Source organism: Charadrius vociferus, unplaced genomic scaffold (assembly GCF_000708025.1).
Source record: "Charadrius vociferus isolate BGI_N301 unplaced genomic scaffold, ASM70802v2 scaffold323, whole genome shotgun sequence".
NCBI lineage: Eukaryota > Metazoa > Chordata > Aves > Charadriiformes > Charadriidae > Charadrius > Charadrius vociferus.
In genome coordinates this window covers 1,947,474-1,969,034 of record NW_009647692.1, presented here as the reverse complement: position 1 = coordinate 1,969,034, position 21,561 = coordinate 1,947,474, and the positions used below count along the sequence as shown (strand labels likewise).

General features: G+C 44.4%; 1 protein-coding gene across 1 annotated transcript; it reads right to left on the bottom strand.

Annotated features, from left to right (window-relative positions):
* Positions 1-3,928: 3,928 nt before the first annotated feature.
* HEATR6 (HEAT repeat containing 6) lies at positions 3,929-19,963 on the bottom strand. Its single transcript, XM_009881457.1, has 19 exons — positions 19,862-19,963; positions 19,318-19,458; positions 18,195-18,310; positions 16,355-16,469; positions 15,989-16,090; positions 15,432-15,569; positions 14,001-14,293; positions 13,431-13,608; positions 12,916-13,122; positions 12,258-12,357; positions 11,666-12,024; positions 10,622-10,744; positions 10,004-10,090; positions 8,848-8,982; positions 7,531-7,653; positions 6,384-6,508; positions 5,594-5,690; positions 4,961-5,165; positions 3,929-4,479 (listed from the first exon to the last, which is right to left on the bottom strand). Exons 2-19 carry the CDS (start codon positions 19,453-19,455, stop codon positions 3,929-3,931), a joined length of 3,192 nt encoding a protein of 1,063 aa, XP_009879759.1. The 5' UTR covers positions 19,456-19,458; positions 19,862-19,963.
* Between the last annotated feature and the right edge of the window lie 1,598 nt (positions 19,964-21,561).

The window sequence follows — 21,561 nt, the reverse complement described above, 5'->3', positions numbered from 1 at the left end:
GGCTGCAGCGGGACGGTCGGAGAGCGACAGCCACGGGGTAACCCGGGATTTATCGGCTTTGCTCCGAGTCCATAAAGAGAGGGTTACTGGGGAGAAAGAAAAAAAAAGATGAAACAACAGGAAAAAAGAGGGGGAAAAGAAGAGGGAAAAAGAAAAGGAGGGGGAAAAAAGGGGGGGGGGAAGAGGGAAAAAAAAAGAAAGAGAGAAAAGAGGAAAGAAGAGAGGAAAGAAAAGAGAAAAAAGAGAAAAAGAGAGAAAAAGAGAGAGAAAAGGAGAAAAAGAGAAAAAAAGAGACTAAAGGACAAAAAGGAGAAAAAGAGAAAAAAGAGAAAAAAGGAGAAAAAAGAGAAAAAAAGGAGAAAAAGAGAAAAAAGGACAAAAAGGAGAAAAAAGAGAAAAAAGGACAAACAGGAGAAAAAATATAAAAGAGAAAAAAGGATTAAAAGGATAAAAAAAGAAAAAAGAAAATAGAGGGGGAAAAAAAGAGAAAAGATAAAAAGAGAAAAAGAGGAAAAAAGAGAAAAAAATGAGAAAAAAGAGAAAAGAAGAGAAAAAAAGGAGCGGGGGTAGAAAAAAAGAGAGGACAAAAGAGAGAAAAAAAGAGGAAAAAAGAGTGAAAAAAAATCACTATGTGAAGCGCACCACCCCCCCCGGCCCCCGCCGCGGGGCCGGTGCTGCCGCGCGAGGCTGTGCAGGCTCTGGGGCAGCCGCTGCGCACTGATCCAGGTAACGCAATCACAGAGAGAGGGCTTCCCAACATGAGCCGCAACCTCAGCTTTGGACTCGGTGGGTTGCTCCTTGCTGGGTTGCGCAGGGCAGAGCCCACCACCGCCCGCAGCCACGGGGAAACCCACCGACGGGGCTGCAGGTGGGCACAAGCGCTGTCGGCACGGCCCGGGGGATCGCTGCCTCCAGGGCTCGGCCACGGGAGACATCCCGGTGGTGGGACCGGGCAGGTTGGGCACTAAAGCCCTTTTGTTTTCACCCACCCGGTGACCCCCCGTGGAAGAACGGGCGGATTGTCTTTCAAACGGAGCCGATGTGGAGCTTGAATGTCCCTTGCCACCTTGGCTATAAATCATCCTGCATGTGATAAGGTAATTACCTTCTCCTTGAAACTATTCATAGGGAAACCTATAAAGCGCCTGGCTTGTAAACACAACAATAAAGAGGAAGGACAATAAAACCTCGGCCGGGGTGGGGAAGGTGCTGCCTTTTGCCAGCCCCGAGCACCTCGTGCTTCGCCAGTCCCTGGCCGAGGATGGACGCTGCGTCTGCCCCCGCTGCTCTCGTCGGCAGCGAGCGGGAAGCACAAGGTGTGCACAGCCCACGCCGCTCTGCCAGGCTCCAAAACCGAGCATCTGAAACATAAAGTCATCTCTGACCTCGGCATCAGGCAGGAGAGCCCGTCCCAGCTCTGCTCCAGCACCCTCAGGACTGCGTCCCGGTGCAACCACCGGCAGCGGGAACAGCCGCGGGGCTGAACCCCATGACTGATTTTTTTGTAATAAATGTGTGGGGTGAGACCACAAAATCCAGACTCTCTACCCAAACCGGCGTTCCAGTCCTTACTGCTGGAAGGTGGCGACAGGTCGAGTCAGCGCATGGGACGCTCGGAGCCTGTGAGCATCCCTGGGGAAAAAAGAGCTGCAGAAGAGAGCAGCTAACAGTGCGCACAACCAGCCTCCGAAACCCAGCCCGCCCCCGATTCAGCTCCTTTCCAGACGACCTGAACTCCACCCGGCAGTCAGACACATGGCCTTATTCTCACCTGGGAAAGATCGTAGCCAGATGTTGAGGAACAGGCTCAGCAGATCGGACGATGCTTTAGCATCCAGTGAAGAGCTGGGCTCTTCGTTGAACGGATAGCTCACACGGAGAAAACTGCTCATGCCGCCTTCGGCCAAGGCTACCTAGAAACTCCTTTTGCTCCCAAAGATGTAAGATATTCTTATCTTTCTGTCTGAGAAAAGTTGCAGGCTCCCCACTAGGGGTTGAAGTACTGGATGTGGTTACTTAGAAAGCTTCAAACACGGAGCGGGCAGACTGCTACCGTGCTCAGCGGGGAACACTCGCTTCTTTTTTATCCGACTGCTCGAGCTCTCATTTTGCCTCTATCACTTGTTTAGAGCACAAATCCACATTTCCTCAAAAGCCCTTAGGTGTTCCAGGAGCCAGGCGAGACTTCACAAAAGTTTTTATTAAAACCAAAGAGGTTGGCTACGCGCTACCGAGACTCCCAGCAGCTCCCATCCGCTTCTTGGGGCTCATAAAATCTGAGGTTTCTCCATCCAGAACACCCTGATGTGGATGTGGGCTGCCGGAGCAGACGCAGCACCGGTACACCCTGTGTCTGCTGCCCCCCCACGCGTTGGGTACTGAGTCCCACAGCTGCCTCACCGCCAGTATTCCAGCTGGTGCAGCACACGGGCAGCTCCAGAGGGGTCTGCAAACCCGGGCGAGAAATCCGGGCACGGTTGTGCGTTCAATGTAAGGGACAGGTTTCTTCTAGAGGCAGAATACAGTGTAAAACGCAGCCTTGTTCCAGATGGTGGAAACTCAAAGATGGATACAAGGACAATGGCAGCAGCCAGAGAGAGAGAGAAAAAGAGCAAGTGTTGGCTTAAATGCAAATTTGTAACGTGAAGCACAGCAAGGGGTGTTCCTGAGCCAGGATGGGCTCCATCACCCACTGGGGCCCAGCAGTGATGCTCAGCTCTGCCCCTCTCTTCCTCACCCTCCGCCCCAGGCGTCTGCTCAGCGTTTCACAGCCTTCAGCCGCACCAGGCGTTGGCAGAGCTGCTCCTGCTGCAGGCTGGCAGGGAACCGGCCCCACACATCTGGGAGCCACACTGGAGAAAAAGGCTCCATTGCTCTGAAGGGGTTTCGGATACTCACACTACTTGAGGCCCACTGAAACCAGCAGCGAGGATGGAAAAACAAAGCAGATAAATTTTGTCTCCCAAAGAGCTTTTACGACAGCCAGGGCTTGCACTGAGCTCTGTTCAAACATCCACCCAGAGGTTAGGACCGCACAGGCACTTAACTCTCAAAGTGCCCCCGCAGACCGGCTCATTCCTGGAGACACTGATTCGTCCCCAGCAACACCGGAGAGCTCAGTGCTCCAGCGGCTATCAGCGCGGTAAGCACACAGCAAACAGAGTAACATCAGCACGAAGGAAGGGGAAGGGGACAGAACTTCAGAAACAAACCCACGTGCGGTTTAGAACATCACTGCGCCTCCCACGGAAAGGCGACAGAGCTCCAGGGGTAGCACTGTTTCAAGAGTGGAAATTCCAGCTTCAGAGGATCTACTTTGAATTTTCTGGCTTATGCAGCACAGTCCCATCCACCTGGAAACAAGGAATTTGGAGTTGTTGAAAGACGGGATGAGTGAAGGCAGCGGGGAGGTACAGGGCAGGTGTAAGACACCAGGAACGGAGACAGGTAAAGGCAAAGTGTGTTTGCCCTAAGCTATTATTCAAATATTGGCATATTTGGGTTTACTGCAGGAACACAAGAGTGATAACATTTGCAGTGCTCAGAAAAACAAAATTCTTCCAGATCCCTCCTTTACAAACACGACTTTGAATATAGCAGCAATAGTAACAAAATTCCTTTAGATAAGCTCGGAGAACAGGCAGGTTTTATAAAACATACAAAGAAGGAAAAAAACATTTGTTTTCCAAGTGGTAACGCTGTAACAGTTAAGTGTACAAACAAAACAATGACAAAAATGAAATTCTACAGATCTTTTCATCAGGCATTATGAATGATTTTAACAAGTTTGAAATATTTTTTTTTTTTTTTTAATATCAGCAACAGGAAACTTTTCTCCTGGGTGGCCTGCGTAAATAAAAGCAGTGCGTTTCCTCTCCATGCCCAGCCAGAAGTGTGAATTATTGGTCACCGAAACAGGCGTTTCTTTCTAAGCCTCTGTTAATTCAGTGGCATTGGCATGGTTGGTCAGGACATCTTCCAGATAACCAGACACTCTTACCCTAGCTTTGCCCTCCAGCTGTTTCTCTATCCCACTGAGATGTTCGAGAGCTCCTTTTAACACTCTCTCCCTCTCGCACAGGTCTGTGTGCGTTCCTGCTTCGTTCTCTTCCACTCCGGATTTCAGATATTGCAAGATATAGGATTTGATCACGTCCCCGTTTTCTGTTAGGGTTCGCCAAATGACTGGCAGGTCTGTGCTCTTTGCCAGACGTAACAAATGGAGCAGAGCCTGGCAGATCTGCGTCCTGAGGCTGGCGCTGTACTTGAATTCCAGAAAGTCCTCGGTGTCCTCACTCTTCTGCAAGGCCACCACCAAGGCACTCCAGATTTGGCAGAACTGTTCAGTGGAGCCATAGCATTCCCTCCTGCTAGGGATGGAGAGAGCCATAGCTGATTTGATTCGAACTTTAAAATTCTTGCAGGACTTCACTACTGAGGAAAGCGCACTGTATGCTTGTGTGGTCCAAGGAGCCTCTCCTACAAAAACAAACAAAAAAAAACAACAAAAAACCAAAACCAAACACAAAACCCCCTTTTCAGTCAGTCAAAATATACAAAACTGTCAATGTATCTCCTAAATATTTAATGAGCTTACATTTACTGTATTTATTCTGGTCCAAATGAGAGAATCAAGGGTTATGAAATGAAAAATCAGTCAAAAAAGTCAATCTTCTGAAATTCTACAAGAGGTAAAGTGACATTTTCCATCTCTTCACAGCTATAATCCCATCCTCCCGCTCTTTTCTAACATGACAGATCTAACTGAATACAGCCCAGTTATGCCCACATCCACAGGATCTGAGCCTGTTTCACTGGCGAGAGTTCTGGGGAAGGCGTGACAGCAAGATTCAGCTCAGTTTGCTTTCTCCCCTCTCCCCAACACATATGTAACAGAGACCTTCTTATCAAAACCACAGCCTGCTGTGCAAATCCACAGCCAGAGGGACAAGTTACTCACCGAGTGGCAAGGCAGGGTTCTTAAAGACATTCCCCAGCGCGTAACAAGCATTCCAGCGCACTTTCATAGTGGCCTCACTCTGAACAGTAGCAATAAGGGCCTGAAGTGACTCCTCGATGGCTTCCCTAAACCTGGGGTTTGCTATGTGATACGGCTGAAGGAAATGAAGCACGTTCCCCAGGGCCCGGACTGCATTACTCTTTACCTGGAACACAAACACACACACACACACAAATTCTGGCTTTTAGCTTACAGGCAAAGCTTTCGTCAAGCCTGCTATGAAATCACGCTGAGAGCCAAACAAGGAGACCATCTGGAATCAGACCGGTGTCTTAGCAGACAGTACCTTCCTAAGTGCCACCAGAAAGATCGTTCTCTGCAAGTGGTCACCCTGAAAAAAACCATTTAACAACTTCCCGCCCCACACTGTGGAAAAGTACAATCAAATGCTCCGCAGGTCAAACAACCCAGGAAACCTCCAAACACCAGCCCTCGAGAGAGGATGCTGAGCTGCAGCTCCCTATCCGTTGGGGCAAACTGCCCCTGAGTAACTCGTGCCTTTTTTCCTTTTTTTAAATTCTAAATAAAAATGCAAGAGTTAACTACGCTGTAACTCCTTCCCGTCAGTCATACCTTGTCTCTGTCCTTGGATGCTTCAGTTGCAGATCGTAACATTTTCAACAGCAGGAGATCAGAAAATTCCTCTTGAAAACTTTGTCCCATGGTTTCCCTAGCAGAAGAATCACGCTGTGAAAGGCCAGCTCAGACGATCCATCCCCAAAGATGTGATACAATCCTTCACAAAGGCGTACGAACAACCTTCACTCTTTAGAAGGCTAATATGTAAGGCAGACCTTACTACATGTGACCACTATGTTTATTAATTTAAAACCAAACTATCAATGCAAGAAAGCCGGTTAGCAATGCATTAAGTCTGTAATAAAAAAACGAGGGCAATGAATTGCTCAGAGGCAATTCTTTAGCAGGAATATATGATAACTATTTCTCCTGTTAAAAATGTAACAGTAGATTAGACTTCCTTCAGTTCTTGATTTGAGGAAGCGTTAAATATTTATTAATCTTCTGTCTTATGTTGAAAGTAAAGTAACCAGGGAATGTGCAATTACACAAAGCGACGTACAAGAAACAGAAAATTGAAAAGTAAACTTGGAATACACTCCAGAACTAATGATTAGAAAGACCTAAACCCAAGCCGTCTAGAACTCAACCCCAAACGGATACGGGATATCCATGTGATACACTGTCATACATGGGTAGACACACAGGCTGAAGGATGGTTCAAAAGAAGCATCCAAGCCAAATTTGGGCTTTTTTGATCCTAAGTAGATCGGTACCCTCTGTCTGACACTATGGGAATACAGGCAGAGAGGGGAGTTCTGCGGGCCACGGCGCGCTTACGTACATGTTGATGATCAGAGTGTCCGTGAGATTGCCCAGGGACCAAGCTGCTTTGGCACGGACGTTCGGAGACTTGTCATGGAGGGAATTCAGAATAGCGTTCGCCGTGTCTGCCACAAACATCACATCCTGTAAAAGTAAAAATTGCTGCAAAGTTAGAAAGTTTTAAAAACTCAGGTGATTTCCTTAGTAACAGATACATTCTGGCCTTTCTAGGGGAAATGATACCTGCACAGAGACCAGCGCTATTCGTATACTCTTCTTTTTTAGGCAACAACTTTTAACGTTTATGATCTCTGTACAGTTTTGTTTGATCTTTAATTAACAGTCTAAGCCTGCATGCTGACCAAGTTCACTGCTCTTTCAGGTTGCTGTTGCAGAAAGGTTTCAATGTATTATTCAATTTCATTGGTGCTTTAGTTACTTTGGATTTTGACATAATTACCTGGACTGCCAATCTTATACTCATCAAATCTCACTCTTAAGAAAGTAATTGCTTCTCCAAACTCCCTGTTGAGCTGCCTGTCTAATTTTCTCTTCTATGGCACATTCCATTTTATTTTCATTGCCTTGCCTATGGTAAAGGATTTTCTTTCAAAATATTTGGGACTCAAATCTCAATGTCAGCTACTGCATAATTTTTTTGTTACAATCACCTATTTCAGGCCACTACAGAGTCTTCTGGCACAGCCAAGCTAATTTTTTTTTTTTTTAAAAAAACAGCATTTTTCTCTAAATAAGCTTTACTGCTTAGTTTTAAGCAAAACTGAAGCCTTCACTTTAAAAACTTGTTAAACTTTACAGAGTGCTGTACAGCTGTTCCCTTCTTTGCAGCTCTACCTCATCTCCTGCAGCTCCTTCGTGCCAAGCTAGCCTTTCCCACTTGCCCCAGAGAGCTCAGGGAAGATCTTGACCTCCCTCACGAGGTACTCTGGCTTCTGCTTTGTAACACCTAAAAACTCCACTGGTTCTGTTCACCACACAGGTGGCAAGAGCAGGTCTGGAGACAGTAAAGAAGGCTATATCCACGCTACAGACCAAAAGCAAGAAGGAAGGCCAGTTCATTCCAAAAGAACTCATGTCCCGCATCTTATAGTTCCTCAAACCCATTATAAAACGGCTCAAAATAAGAAAAACAGGCCAGTTCTGACCTGCCGAAGGCAAGAGAAGAGGATGTAGACTCCAAGCGCGCGTGCGGCAGCAGCTTTCACCAGTGGGTTCTCACAGTGGTTCAGGCCAAGAAGCAGAGTGACGCACAGGATCTGCTGGTCATTCTGCAACGATACGACGTCATGGCAATAGAGAGAAATTAGAAAGATCTCTGTCCCACAAAGATAGACAACTGACAAATACTCTGGAAGACCCTAATATCTGGAATCTATAGAAGCTACCATTCAGAGCTTACTCTTTTATTCAAAGTAAATTGACTGCCATTTCAGGATGCCGCACAAGAAATGGGAATGCTTCCAGCAAACATGACCTTGTTGCTGTTAGATAAGACCACAAAGGAAACCAAAATATTAACTATCATCCAAACGCAGAAAGCATGGCCCATCAGAGGTAAAACAGACTGGATCGGTGGCTTTTTCCTGTCTTACTTCACTCTTACCCCCTCATTAAAAAGGACAGCCGGGCAGATTAAGTTCATCCTGGACAGATTGTCAGTTTACCAACCCATGACAAAGATCTTTGTTTCATCGGAGCAAAGGGTCAGTGGGCACTGACTTGACCCCACGTGGCCACAGGGGCAAGAGAGCGTATGGGATCAAAGTACAGAGCAATGAAGTACATGCCGTACTTGGAGAAACCAGACGGAGAATTCCAGAGATACTGCTGTACTAGCAATTCTTGGGCAAATGAGATCTGGCAGAGTACTCCCCATCAAGAAGGGCACAGTGACATAAAAGGAGCTGCACAATGCAGCGGTGATACGCTGCCAAGGCTTTCATGTTTAAAAGCATATTTCATGTTGCAAAAGGAGAGTAGGGCCAACACATTTGTTTGCTTCTGCCAGGGCAATCACACAGTTTAGTGTTTTAAACGCCAGCCAAAAGAAAAAACATGCATGCAAATCGGTGAACGTCAGCCTATGGCTGTTAGCTCAGCTGTCTCTTCAAACACTTAACCAGCAAAATAACAACCCTTCACCCCTCCCTCATGCAATGAAATTCTTGCCCTCCATCTCCCATGCATCACCGCCAAGGCTGAGTATTCATGGCAGGGCCAAACAACTTCTGTGACCCATAGTTTAATTGTTTTGACAGACCAATTACTCCCAATGTTGCCTTTTTCAGTCTTCAACAGTCACAACTTCTTCAGAATGTAAAAAAAAAAAAAAAAAAAAATTCTGGAAGATTCCTCTACCCTCTCCTTGTAAGTTTTGGAAGGCTTTACACTACTGCAATCTGGTAGACAAGAACAAAGCCTCACTAGGTAAAAAAGCCATGCTTAGAGGAGCGCTCTCTTACCTGTAAACTGCTGAAAGCTTCTGGCAAGATAGAGGACAAGGCATCACAGGCACTTGTCTGAAGAGTCGCATGTGGAGAGTTCTGAAGAATGCCAGGTAAAGGGCCATTTAACATCATAGTCCAGAAAGTTACAACCTACAGAGGAAGCAGCCAGGTTTACTTATTTAAACTCAGCAATTGTGCTTAAGTTCTGTCATAGATTGTCTTTTTCTTTGATCATCTTTAAGACGTACTTACAGCAGGTAGCATAATCACACGTGAAAGTGATTACAACTGTTTGGAAGCCTAAAATACTTAGCATTCAGAAACATTTTAAAGACATTTTACTATTGCTATCAAGTACTTATTCACTGAGTTCTGTTTGTTTCCTTCTCAAAGACACATACACTCAGATTAGATTGGATTAGGTAGAATTACGATCCCATTCCTGAATCCACACAGCTGCGTATTTTCATTTGCCTGACAATTTACACCCATATCAAGTAACAGAAACTCAGTGCTACAGGACACATTTCCTATCTTGTAGGGTCACTGATGACCAGCTCAAAACTTCACATACACCAAAAAAATTTATAATCTTGCCTTCTGTTCACACAAGCAAGACTTAAACAGGTCTATGTTACTACTAGAATGCCAGTTCCTCAGTTTCTGCAAACTTATCCAACAAACAGCCTCAAACAATTAATTTTTCTGAAATCACGTATGTTACGGTTCTGGCCGCGCCCTCTGCACTTGTGAACAGCCAGAACATGTAAGCTGGCTCTTGTAACAACGCAAATTCACCAAAACTCTAAAAGCGTATGTCTAGGTTTTATGCAACAGTAAAGATGCACGCAAAATCTGTGCTGTTCTTCCAGCTTTCTGACTTACAGCAGGCAGGAAGAGGAGGGATAAGGAAAGGCAGAGAGGCAGCGTTAACATGATGTAAAAGGAAAAAAAAAAAAACCCACACCTGCCTACAGACAAAACCACATACCAAAATGATGTAGGAAGTCTACAAAAATTGTACATATCGGCACCTATAAAGCCGCAGGGTACTAAGTCCCTTTCTGCTTTCCTGCAACTGATTTATCTGTATCCATACCAGTAACTTGGCAGAGAGTTCAAGAAAGGAAGCTCAGTGAAGTGGAATCTCAGAGGGAGCCCACACACTTACCACGCTGACTGGTACTCTCTGATCTGGGGCAACAGCTGAATCAGGTTTGTACTGCTGTAGTACACATGTGCCCAGCTCCTCCAGAAGCTGCAAGGAAACAAAAAGCAGCTAGGTCTTTATCAGGGATAACTCAAGTACCATGGAACCATAGCAACCTCTACCTAGAACTATGCTTACTTACCCAGGGAACAAAAATAGAAGATTCAGTATAGCTTTGGACTCTATTCTGTCCCTGCTAGTGAAAAAATTAGAGGAAAAGCCTTTCTTACATAAAGTCTCCAGCTAGAATGGTGTAACAAATTGCCGTGCAAAGAGGAACTCTGTCTGAGCTTTCCTTTGGATGACAGACACAGCTTGTTCCTGCATCAGCTGATGCTAAATCAGGGAAGGGCCAGTGTTACAGTCCTTGCATGTCCCAAGCTTCCTGATGACTCAGCAGAGCAACAAAATGCTGCTGGGAATTCGAGATTGGAAGCAGAAAGTGCATTTCTCAAAGTGTCTGGGTACTGCATTTCTCAAAGAGCTACAGCAGGCACCAGCTCTTTACGGTGTGCTACATCACACCAATAGATAAAATTGACTTGGTAAAACAACGCTGATGTTTCTTCATGCTCTTACTTTGGCTCCATGAAGCTGAATGGATGGATCCATTTCTTCCATGCACCTGCAAGCCACTTCTCCAAGTTCTAGGAAATAGCTCTGAGCCATAGCGAAATAACCTTTTACAAGAAGAGCCAATACCTAAACACAAACAAAAGAAACTTCATTCAGTGTTTTTTTCCTTCTGTTAAACCAAAATACCCAAATGCACACAGAGAGGATATTAATGGGCTAATCAACACTGGGACCATATACTAAACTCTGATGTAACAGATACACCTTGCAGCACAACTTCCAGAATACTAGAGCTAATTAAAAACCTCCCTATTTCATTATCTTGTTCAGAAAAGGGGCACAAATGCACTATCAGGTAGCAACACAATGAATTATTTACTGTAAGCGAGGTCTCCTGTAGCTAAAAAACTAAACAAGAGCGCCTGCAAGAGCAACGCTCTCCTGTAACGCTACTGCTGTCTTCTGTGAAGCTGGATTTAACAAATATTCATTGTTCCAGAAAAAGAGTGAGACTCCTCAGGATGCACATTATGAAATCTTACTATTTTCTGTGATTACATGAAGAAAAGCAAGGCCAAATCTCAACATTCACAAGTACTTCTTTAGTCAGGCCAGCATCACTCCGTAGTTCCTTGCAGACTGTTCTTCAACTACAAGGTTCTTCCCCACTGTTTTCCAGCAAAACTTTAACTTAGATTCTGCATGGAAGAGTTTGCACAGGGAAGACCCACAGCTTTCACCAGATGCCAGCACACACAACCAAATAGTATTTAAAAAATAATGAAGGTAACAAAAATCACAGGCAGCTGAACTTGCTGCAGCAGATTTTCTATGGGACAGTTATGCTGTGGCCACAGGCACGGAAACAAAATGTTTCTGCTCTTTCAGACAGAGCGGCTCAGACACGCTGCACGAGCAAATGCTTTAGGCTAAATCTCACTGAAAGAGCTAGGAGCAAAGGCAACCCACAACTGAGGCCTGGTGGATGTGAGGGAATTTGATACTGCACCAAGCTGTTCCTTTCACAAGTTAGCTGTCCATCCCCACCTGCAAGGATTCCAGTCGAAGGGGACACGGTTCATAAACGCTGGAAAATGATGGAAAGTTGGCATCGCTGTCAGAACAGGAATCCTCTCTGGGCAGAACAATGATGGAAACGCAGAGACGGAGAAGCCAGCACGGTTCTGAAGATGCACATCCTGCTGGATTATCTGGTGGCTCCCCTTCTGAGGGGAGTGTTTTTCTCCACTGCTCCAAAGAATTAAAACGGTGAGGGGTTGCACTACCGCTATTGTTTAGCCCTGAAGAACTGGGCTGTTGCAAAAGTAACTGCACCTCTGGTAAAGGAGCCTGGACAGATACTATAGCCCCTAATAATGTGAGACTGGAGACTCGAACATTAACGTCTGCAGGAAAGAACAGGGCAGAGGAAGAAAAAGCCAGTCTGTTAGCATCTCACTGACACGTCAGCATCCTTCTTCAGCAATTTTCAGACAAGACAGGTCATAACATATGTATTGCTATCAAATTATATGTTTATGAAGCATGGGTGGGAGGGAAATCCACAGCTATTCTGTAATAACCAATGCTGAATTAAGATAACATATATAAAGTAGCTCCAGCCAAACAGAATGCAAACCTTTGTGACAAATGTACGGCTTTATCTGGTTCCAAACTCTCGTCAGCAACCCGGGTTTTAAACGGCCGTATGGTGCATTGGAAACCAAATTTGCAAGGCACTGGAACACACAAAAGAACATACGTGCAGTGGTGGTTACAATGTCAGCCTGGCCTCCAACAGATTTGTTTTTACATTTGCAATTTAGGTCATTTAGACAGCTAATTATCTGAGGGCACCTGAAAACAAATGCCCCAATTATCTGCTGTTTGAAAATTGGTTACAAAACTTGGCTCCTAAGAACAAGTATTTAACTACTGTGACCTGGCAAAAAGACCAAGGAATTTCAATAGCCCATGAAAAGCTATTTTGCCAATTTGGGTTCCAGTTGTAAAGCCAATGTGAGTCTTCAGAATCATTTCATAGGTTCCTTCAGCTCCAAAAAGACTACACAAAAGAAATGCAGGAACACGAGAACTGTGCTGAAGAGAAAAGCGACCTTAGGACTCTGTAGGAAGAGTCAGTCAATGAAGCATTGTGAGACGACAACAGCCCATTTCCCGCCACCACCTCAGCCCTCCACAGCTACAATAATTTCTGTGCAATCTTTCTTCAAGACTTAATCTAGAGAGCAATATAATCTTTTCGGCAGCATTTGAAACATCTACAGTACAGTTACCTTGACTATTTGTGTCAGTGTTTGAGAAGAGGATTCTGCCACCAGGGCTAGCAGCAGGCAGCGGTGCAGCTCCCGGATGCTAGAGGCAATAGTTACGGAGAAAGGAGTAAAAGCTCTCTTGTGATCATTAGCGTCTTCAGCAACAGAAAGAAACTGCTTAGAACCTTCCAGGATGGCTGAGAGAACTTGAAGAGCACAGGCACGGGTCTGAAACGATAAAACACTTCTGTTACCCACTTTTAACACCGTCTTAAGGCTGATGGAGAATTTAAGTTTATGAAAGTCTCTCTCTCCAGCAAGAGAAAATTCAACTCCAGCTACCTTTTCATTAACTTTAAGCAGCATACAAACAATCCTTTGTTTCCTTAAGCAATACATCCTCTTTTATTTCTTGCAGTACAGTGACCAAGAAACACTCACACACTAGCCAAAGTACTCACTGAAGGTCAGAGGAGACAACTCTTAAGATTAATATGGGAAAAATACAATGTTTTCTCTACTCGGAACTGCCTCACCTTTGGAGAAGGGTCCTTTAAAGCAATAGTCATCAAGGACACTGACTGGGGACTGCCAATACCAGGTGCATCAGGAACAAACGCTGACCAGTAGCCATAAAGAACTCTTTTTTCTATTGATTTTATAGCGGAGAGGAAACAGGCGAGAGCCCCTTGACGAACATTGGCTTGATAAGATCTTAAAAACAAACAAAAAGATCAATGAAATAGCAGCAGTGAAAAGTAATGGACTTCACCTCTTTCACTTATATTAGCGGCTAGCTGTGGGAAGTCATTTTTTAGACCAAGAACAGGAAGAGAAAGAACAAATTTACTTTCAAACCCATACGAGAAAATTGGAAGGCAGTAATTCATATCACCACATAAATCAAAGGAAAAGTGATTTCCTCAACAGTTTTTATTAAGAACAGAGGGCTAGGATCCTGTGGAAGTGCAAGAGTCTGCACACATGTAAAATTTGTGCCAGATCTACAGGTACAAAAGACATGCTGTAATGTGATAAACGAGCTTAAACCGTTATGAACAACAGTTCACTCTGCCACGCTTTATGTTTACATGAACAACAATCACCTCGTTTTACTCTGTATTCCACCTTCAGCATCAGAATATTCTGACTCACTGCTGCTGATTCTTTTCCAACCAGCATAATGCGAAGACAAGTGATCCTTTCCAGCAGGCACGCCTGCAACATCTGATGTACGAGTCTGAGGACCCGAACAAGGACTGTTCTGCACATCCCCCAAGCGTAATTTCAGCATGTCTGCTCCGAGGACCGATTCATTTCCTGCATCACCCAAACCTTCTCTTCCTTCTTCCCCAAACTCTCCCTTCTTTTGTTTCCCTTTGGACTTTTTTCTTCGGTTCTGTTTTAAGATGAAAAATATTCTTTTTCAATTTTTTTGAAACAATATCTAGAAAGATATGCAAACATTCTACCGTTGTAAATCTTTTACTAAGGGGAAAAGGTCTCAACTAAAACCAAAACTAATTGATAGTCCAGAATAAAAGCAGAGTTTAATATAATAAATCATGCTGTCTGTATAGTACAACAAATTATGTAAGTTTCTAAATGAGTTTTCAGATGAGATTTAGTTTAACCAAGAGTTATCACAGCTATTTAGCATCTTCTGATACAACAATACTGCTCGTAAGTGCAATTACATGTATGTGCAATACTGTACATACAGAAACAATCACTTCTTTCGTATCAGAGTCTGCAAACTCTGCCTATTAGCAGCAACAGTAACATCAGTATAGTAATACTTTAGTGTAAGTAGGCAGTTTATATCTGAATAGCCTCAAAAATCAAGCTTTGGCCTCTTCATCAGTAAAGCAAAAGATTTCCAACAAAACTTTTAGTTAAAAGTCGTATTTCACACAAAAGTGATTCAACAAGAGGAACAGTAAATACTTCTCTAGTTCTTTTAGCTTTACAGTATGTATTTAACATCTAAAGAGAAACAAGTCAACACGACTATACAACTTTATTTTCTCTAATGTCTTTCAGATAATTGGTAATCCAAAATGTTTTCAGGGTTAAAAAATAACCTGTAGAAGGATTAAGCAGAACAGATGAGGGAGGGGGGAGGAAATCAGTCTCTAGATGAACTTGACTTCCCTAAGAAAGAGTCAAACAATTGCGCAAGTGTTAGGAGAGAAAATGTAACTTATAAAATAAAAAGCTTTGGCTAGTCTGCAGGCACCAATCCCATGTCTGCAGGCCAAGAATTCTTGGCTATAGATGAATAACTGATGCACACAGCTTAACTCAGGAAAACCAACCTCTGCAGAGCTGTTTGTTCTTGTCATCCGAGTTTACAAAGCAATTTTACTCAGCGGAGAGATTTATAATCAATATCTTTAAAGCAAAGAATGTGAAATGTATCACTGGCTCAGAACACAAAGAGCCTGTTAGCCACTGGTATCATGTCAGGTAACATACAACCGCAACAAACATGCACACAATGAGCATGTGGTAGAATCAGTACAATTTCAGCTTACCCCTGTCTGCTTAAAGGCGGCCGGTTCTGATTGTTCCTGTTTGACGGGCGACCTTTTATCATACTGAGGCAACGGAGCCGGGTACAAGGCTGCGGGCATTTCTATGCTCAATCCTGGCAGTCCATGAAACATACATTTCTAGAACAGTAACAAAAACGTTAGCATTCTTTCCCTTTTTGATGCGGAAGATTTACTGTGTATTTACTCAGGAGTTCACCAAATTTCAGTTGGGCTTGTGATCCTTCCCCCAGGTCTTGCCTCTCCCCATGCTATGTAACAGCTATGCAACATCTGAAATCCAACTATCTCTAGAAGGATTTTAAGTAGGTCCAAAAAAAAAGCCAAGCCTCCCATCTTTCTATCACATTCTTTTGTGGGAAGTGCAGTTAAGATGCTGTGAGAGAAACTCAGTATCTTTTTCTTTATATCTCACACTACATTTCCCCCCACGCTCTGGCGTCTCTGCTCCCTCTTTCTCATCTTCTACTGTTTCCCACTTAACACGCATCTGGAACATGCACTTTTCAGTGTCTGCCTCTTTGTCAAGGTGGATTTACCTTTAATACTGCAAGAAGAGATCCAATTTGGTCAGTTTGCATTAGTTTCATCTTCCCACCATTGAGAAGTGACTGGATCCCTTTCAGTGCATTCTGCAGTAACTGAAAACCAAAAAACAGAATTACTTACTTTTCCTTCCCAAAACACCGAAGGTTCACATTTTTCAAGTGACCTTCTAGGCAATTACTGGTTTGCTCAACGTAATCACTGGGCCAGTTACTTATGTTTATTAAGAATAAAGATATTAGACTATTTAAGCGAAATCTCAGTTGACAATATTCCAAGTTTCATATATTCCAAATTCCAGTATTCCAGCAGCACAATCTCCTAATTAGAGTATTCTAGACAATTAGACTCGCACTTACCATGCAAAAAGCGATGTCATCTACATCAGCGGTTTTTGAAGACTGTAGAACACTTAGAAATGTTTGAAAACAGACACTTCTGTAGGACTCGTCCAAGTACGGCTGTCCAGGCACACTAAAATTAAAGCAGGAGGAGACAAATGGTTGGTTACAGTCTGTCCCACAGCTTTGTAACATTACACAAACTCAGATCCCAGCCCTCCGCTGGACTGAAGAGCACAGGCCCAGAGGAGGGATGGCTCTTTGAAAGGGATCAGCTCTGCCACTATAAAGAACAAAAGGAAACCTTCTGCACAAAGAGCTAGAACAATCATAGTGTGCCTTACACCTACTCTGCTACTGTGGCCACCTTCTCAATTCCAACAACTCTCCAAGCATAGCTTAACAAGCTGCCATGCTTATAAATGCTTTTTAGGCAAAATTTGGCACTGAAAAGGGCCTAGAATTTGCCATTTCCCTAGTTTCCATGAAGTCTGGGCAATCTTAATGTGCTGAAACATTTTAATATCCACTTGGCTTACAGCATGAAGAGAGGGCAACTGCATTACTTCATCTTTGCAACCTTGAGTACCATTTAGTAAGAGCTGGCCATTGGTGCAGTGGGTTTAGTCATTAAACAAATTATTTTGTAATGGATTCCTAAGCACCTGGTTCCAACACATTTAATTACTTCAAGCCATCAACACACGTTTGATAATACTCACAGGACAACTCTAATATTGCAAGTGATTTTCCTGAAATTAGAATCAGAGAATAGTTGAGGTTGGAAGGGACCTCTGAAGATCATCTAGTCCAACCCCATTGCTTGAAGTAGGGTCAACCAGAGCAGGTTGCCCAGGACTGTGTCCAGTCAAGTTTTCAATATCTCCAAGGATGGAGACTCCACAGCCTCTCTGGGCAACTGGTTCCAGTGTTCAATAATCTTTACTTTTTTTTTTCTTCTTCTTCTGTTTAATCGGGATTTCCCATATTTCAGTTTGTCCCCACTGCCTCTTGTCCTTTCACTGGGCACCACTGGGAACAGTCTGGCTCTGTCATCTTCACTCCCTGCCATCATGTATTTATACACATTGGTAAGATCCTCACTGAGCCTTCTCTTCTCCAGGCTTAACAATCCCACAGAAAAATAGTTATGCCCCAAACTGCCAGATGTTGCAGTTATTTACATCAAGTAGTTCTTCAGACTTTATCTATAAATGCCAGAATGTCAAGCTTTTGTGTTTGGTTGGTTTTGGGTTTTGGTTTTGGTTTGTTTTTTTTTTTTTTAAAAGAAGCCATCTGTTCAGGGGAACTATTAACCAAAAAACTTTACAGCAAGTCCACATATCTATTGCTTTCATTAATTGCTTGCTTGCCCAGAGTCTGGTTAGTCAAAATATATATATGGCAGCTAATAAAGATTTGACGTTGCTGTGGCATCAGCATATTTACATGTGGAATGGAAAAATGGATGATTTGCAAAATATCTGAGAGTCATTATAAAAACTTGTAGCTGACCATTTCTTATCCAAAATTAACCCAAAGAATCACTGCAGGGACCAGACAGCACACCACTATTTTTTTTCCTTCCCTAAACTAATCTCCGTAACATTATTTCTAGAATTTTTTTCCTTCCCTAAACTAATCTCCTTAACATTATTTCTAGAAGACAGTTTATGATTTTATCCACAGATGATACAATATCCTGGAGCACTAAAGTTTTAGATTTCAGATCCATGCTTACTGGTCCTGAATTTACTGTTCCTAGCACAAACAGAGCAGACCAGCTCTGCTTGTCTGTGCAGTCAGATGTACATCTTCTAAATCATCCACTCCACCATCTGAAAAGGTTTGCACGCACCTGAGACACAGGTTTGCCATGCTGCGTACTGCTGCCCTCCGGAGTTCCACGTCTGGCTGAGCAGAATCACTGAACTGCACCAAGAGCCCAGTCTTGCCCAGCAAATCCGGGAGATACTAAAACAAACCATCAAAAGTCATTAGGGGTCAGTGCTCTTCCCTCAGCCTCCTGGTTCCCTGTTGGGTAGATAAACACATCTATGCTACCAAAAAAAAAAAAAGACTTGTCGGCTGCAATTTCAGATTCCATAGAGATGTTATGTTTATAAAAAAATTACACGAAAATATTGATTTCCAAAGTTCTCTTATTTTGTACTAAAAACGTGCTGAGCGCGAGCATAGTTCAGACTGAGTCCCAATCTATGCTTTCTTCACAGACATAAAGCTAAGTCAGTAACAACTGCTGTACCAGACTGCTGTGGTTATATAGGCTACAAACCCACGCAAGCTGGCAGCTCCAAAACTGCCAGCATCACCACCCCGCGCTTCAGCTCAACAGCAGAAACTGCTCTGCAAGCTGCCAAGAGCTGGTGACAGCAGGGGAATTCAACACATCAAACACTATCAGTCACACTGCAGCAACAAGGAGCTTCGTACAAACCTCAGGATTGAGACCCGATAGTCTCCAGTTTGAAACGGCTTTGAGCCCATTGCACACTGAAGACCTGATCTGGTTACAGGATAAGTTTCAGGGTCCTCAATGGAGCCTGCTGAGTAACGTGCAATTTGAAGCTCCCCACGCTCTTCCTGCCTGATCCACAGGCACACCAGGGTGGTTAGGCTGCAGACTACGCCTGGTGCCCTTCTGGAACAGTGTGCCTTTGGCTCAAGGCAGGTAACAGGTGCTCCCTACAGCTGCAGCCTGCAGGTATAGAGGTACGTGGCATGGAAAGAAGCTCTCTATCTACTGATTGTTAGTATATGCACCTCTCACACCTGAAATTCAACTTTTCCACAAATATCAGTCACTATTTAAATGGGATTATTCTTAGCATAAAAGGTGTGGTGATTTGAGAACGTGATTCTTTTTTATTCTTTCTTTTGGGGAAAAAGGGAAAAAAAAAAAGAACAGTAAAACGGTGCAAATATTTTTGTGATTACTTTCTCTTAGGCTGTAAACTCACCTTCTGACATTTAGGCCCATTATTGTAAACAAGAGCTGCTAAGGCTTGCAGAATTTCAACATGTGTCCAAGAGCTACATTGCTTAAGTGCAGAGATGCAGTAGGAGACAAGAAAATTCAAGTTCTGTTCATCAACCATCACCTGTCCCAACAAAAAAGGACCGTGGTCAAGAAAACATCGTCATGTACTGCTGGAGTCAAAATAGCCAGACACATTGGTTACCGACTTGGGTGATCTGGCTGTTAAAATTACACACCATCACAGAATCAGCTGACGCTTAAGAAATGGATAAATCAACACAAGTATCCTATAACCAAGAGTATTTCTGATGGTGTACAGCTTCTGACTGACAGGAACCACACCAGAGCCACAGATCAGAACCTCAGCTAAGAATAAATAAGCAATACAGTGAAAATCCGGGAAACTCTGCATGAAGGTTGGCTCCATAGCCCCATAGAAAAAAAGACAGAACGCCTCCCTGGCTTAGAGAAGGACCAGGGAGCCAGCAACACCGGAAACGAGGGACAAGGCCAAACTTCCGTACCTGAAATCTGTTAAGTAAGTGATGGATAAGCTGACAAACTTTGCTGACAAGATGTTCCTGATCAAGGTGAACCAGCTGACAGGCTTGGACAAGCACAGCACAAACATCCTGGAAAAGAAAGGCTCATTTTATTTTTTAGAGACAACAAAGCTAGGGTGGAAACCACATCATCAGCTAAGACTTTGATCACACAACCTGATCTGCGTGTGGTTACCATTAACATCAATACAGGCGGATAAAGTAAAAAAACGAATGAAACTCCAGCTAGTGAGCTTCCCAAACCTTCACCCTGACGCAGGGATATGCTGACACGAATTCAAACTGCAGGAGTGCTGCTCAAACAATATCACTTAAACACTGGAGCAAAAGCACAGCCAATAATAAGGGCAACAGAAAAATACAAAGTTAGATCAAGGAACAGAGAGGAGGTGGGGGGAAGAAGCATTGTCCCTAAATTAATTAATTTCAAAATGCAAAGCGTACTCTGGAAATAAAATGAAAAAAAACTGGTAAGTCAGCACTGTCCACAGCGTAGTAACGAATGACAGTGTGTTCCCAGTGAAGCAGTATCAATACCGAAAAACTACAGTACTCAGCTTTGCAAGGCTTACTTTAAGAGTACAAAATTTTTAATTGTTTTAATAGCAGACTGCTCAGTCTCTGTGCCTACAGTCCCACCCACCACCCGCTCACTGGTGTCACCCACCACCTCCACCTGTGCTCATACCCTCCTGTCACTGGGCCACGCGTGCTGACGCCAGCAGGATTTCGGCACGTGGCAGCACAGCTCACAAATCACCCAGAGAGATGGGGAAGGGAACCAGGGCAGGTAGAGACAGGAGAGAAGAGGGTCATGGGGAAGTGGGTGGAAGACGTGCAGAAAAATCCACGATATGTAGCGAGCCGGCCTGTGGGGAGCCGCAGGGTGGTACGCACAGGGCTGCTGTGTGGAGGCACCAGGTGAGATGGCTGTGGATGCCTCCACACCAGTCTGCACACACCCACAGAATCACAGAATGGTGGGGGTTGGAAGGGACCTCTGAAGATCATCCAGTCCAAGCCCCCTGCCAGAGCAGGGTCACCCAGAGCAGGGTGCCCAGGATGGCGTCCAGGCGGGTTTTGAATATCTCCAGAGAAGGAGACTCCACAGCCTCTCCGGACAGCCTGTGCCAGTGCTCTGCCACCCTCAAAGTAAGGAAGTTTTTCCTCGTGTTGAGATGGAATTCCCTGTGTTCCAGTTTGTGCCCATTACCCCTTGTCCTGTCGCTGGGCACAACTGAAAAGAGTCTGGCCCCGTCCTCTTGCCGCCCACCCTTTAGATATTGGTAAGCATTGATGAGATCCCCTCTCAGCCTTCTCCTCTCCAGGCTGAACAGCCCCGGGGCTCTCAGCCTGTCCTCATAAGAAAGACGCTCCAGTCCCCTCAGCATCTTTGTAGCCTCCGCTGGGAGCTCACCCGTCAAATCACAGAATGGTTTGGGTCGGAAGGGGCCTTTAAAGGCCATCCGGTCCAACCCCCTGCCGTGAGCAGGGACATCTCCAACCAGCCCAGGTTGCTCAGAGCCCCGTCCAGCCTGGCCTGGAATGTTTCCAGGGATGGGGCAGCCACCACCCCTCTGGGCAACCCGGGCCAGTGTTCCACCACCCTCAGAGTAAAAAAATTCTTCCTTATAGCTAGTCTATATAGTACCTCTTTTAGT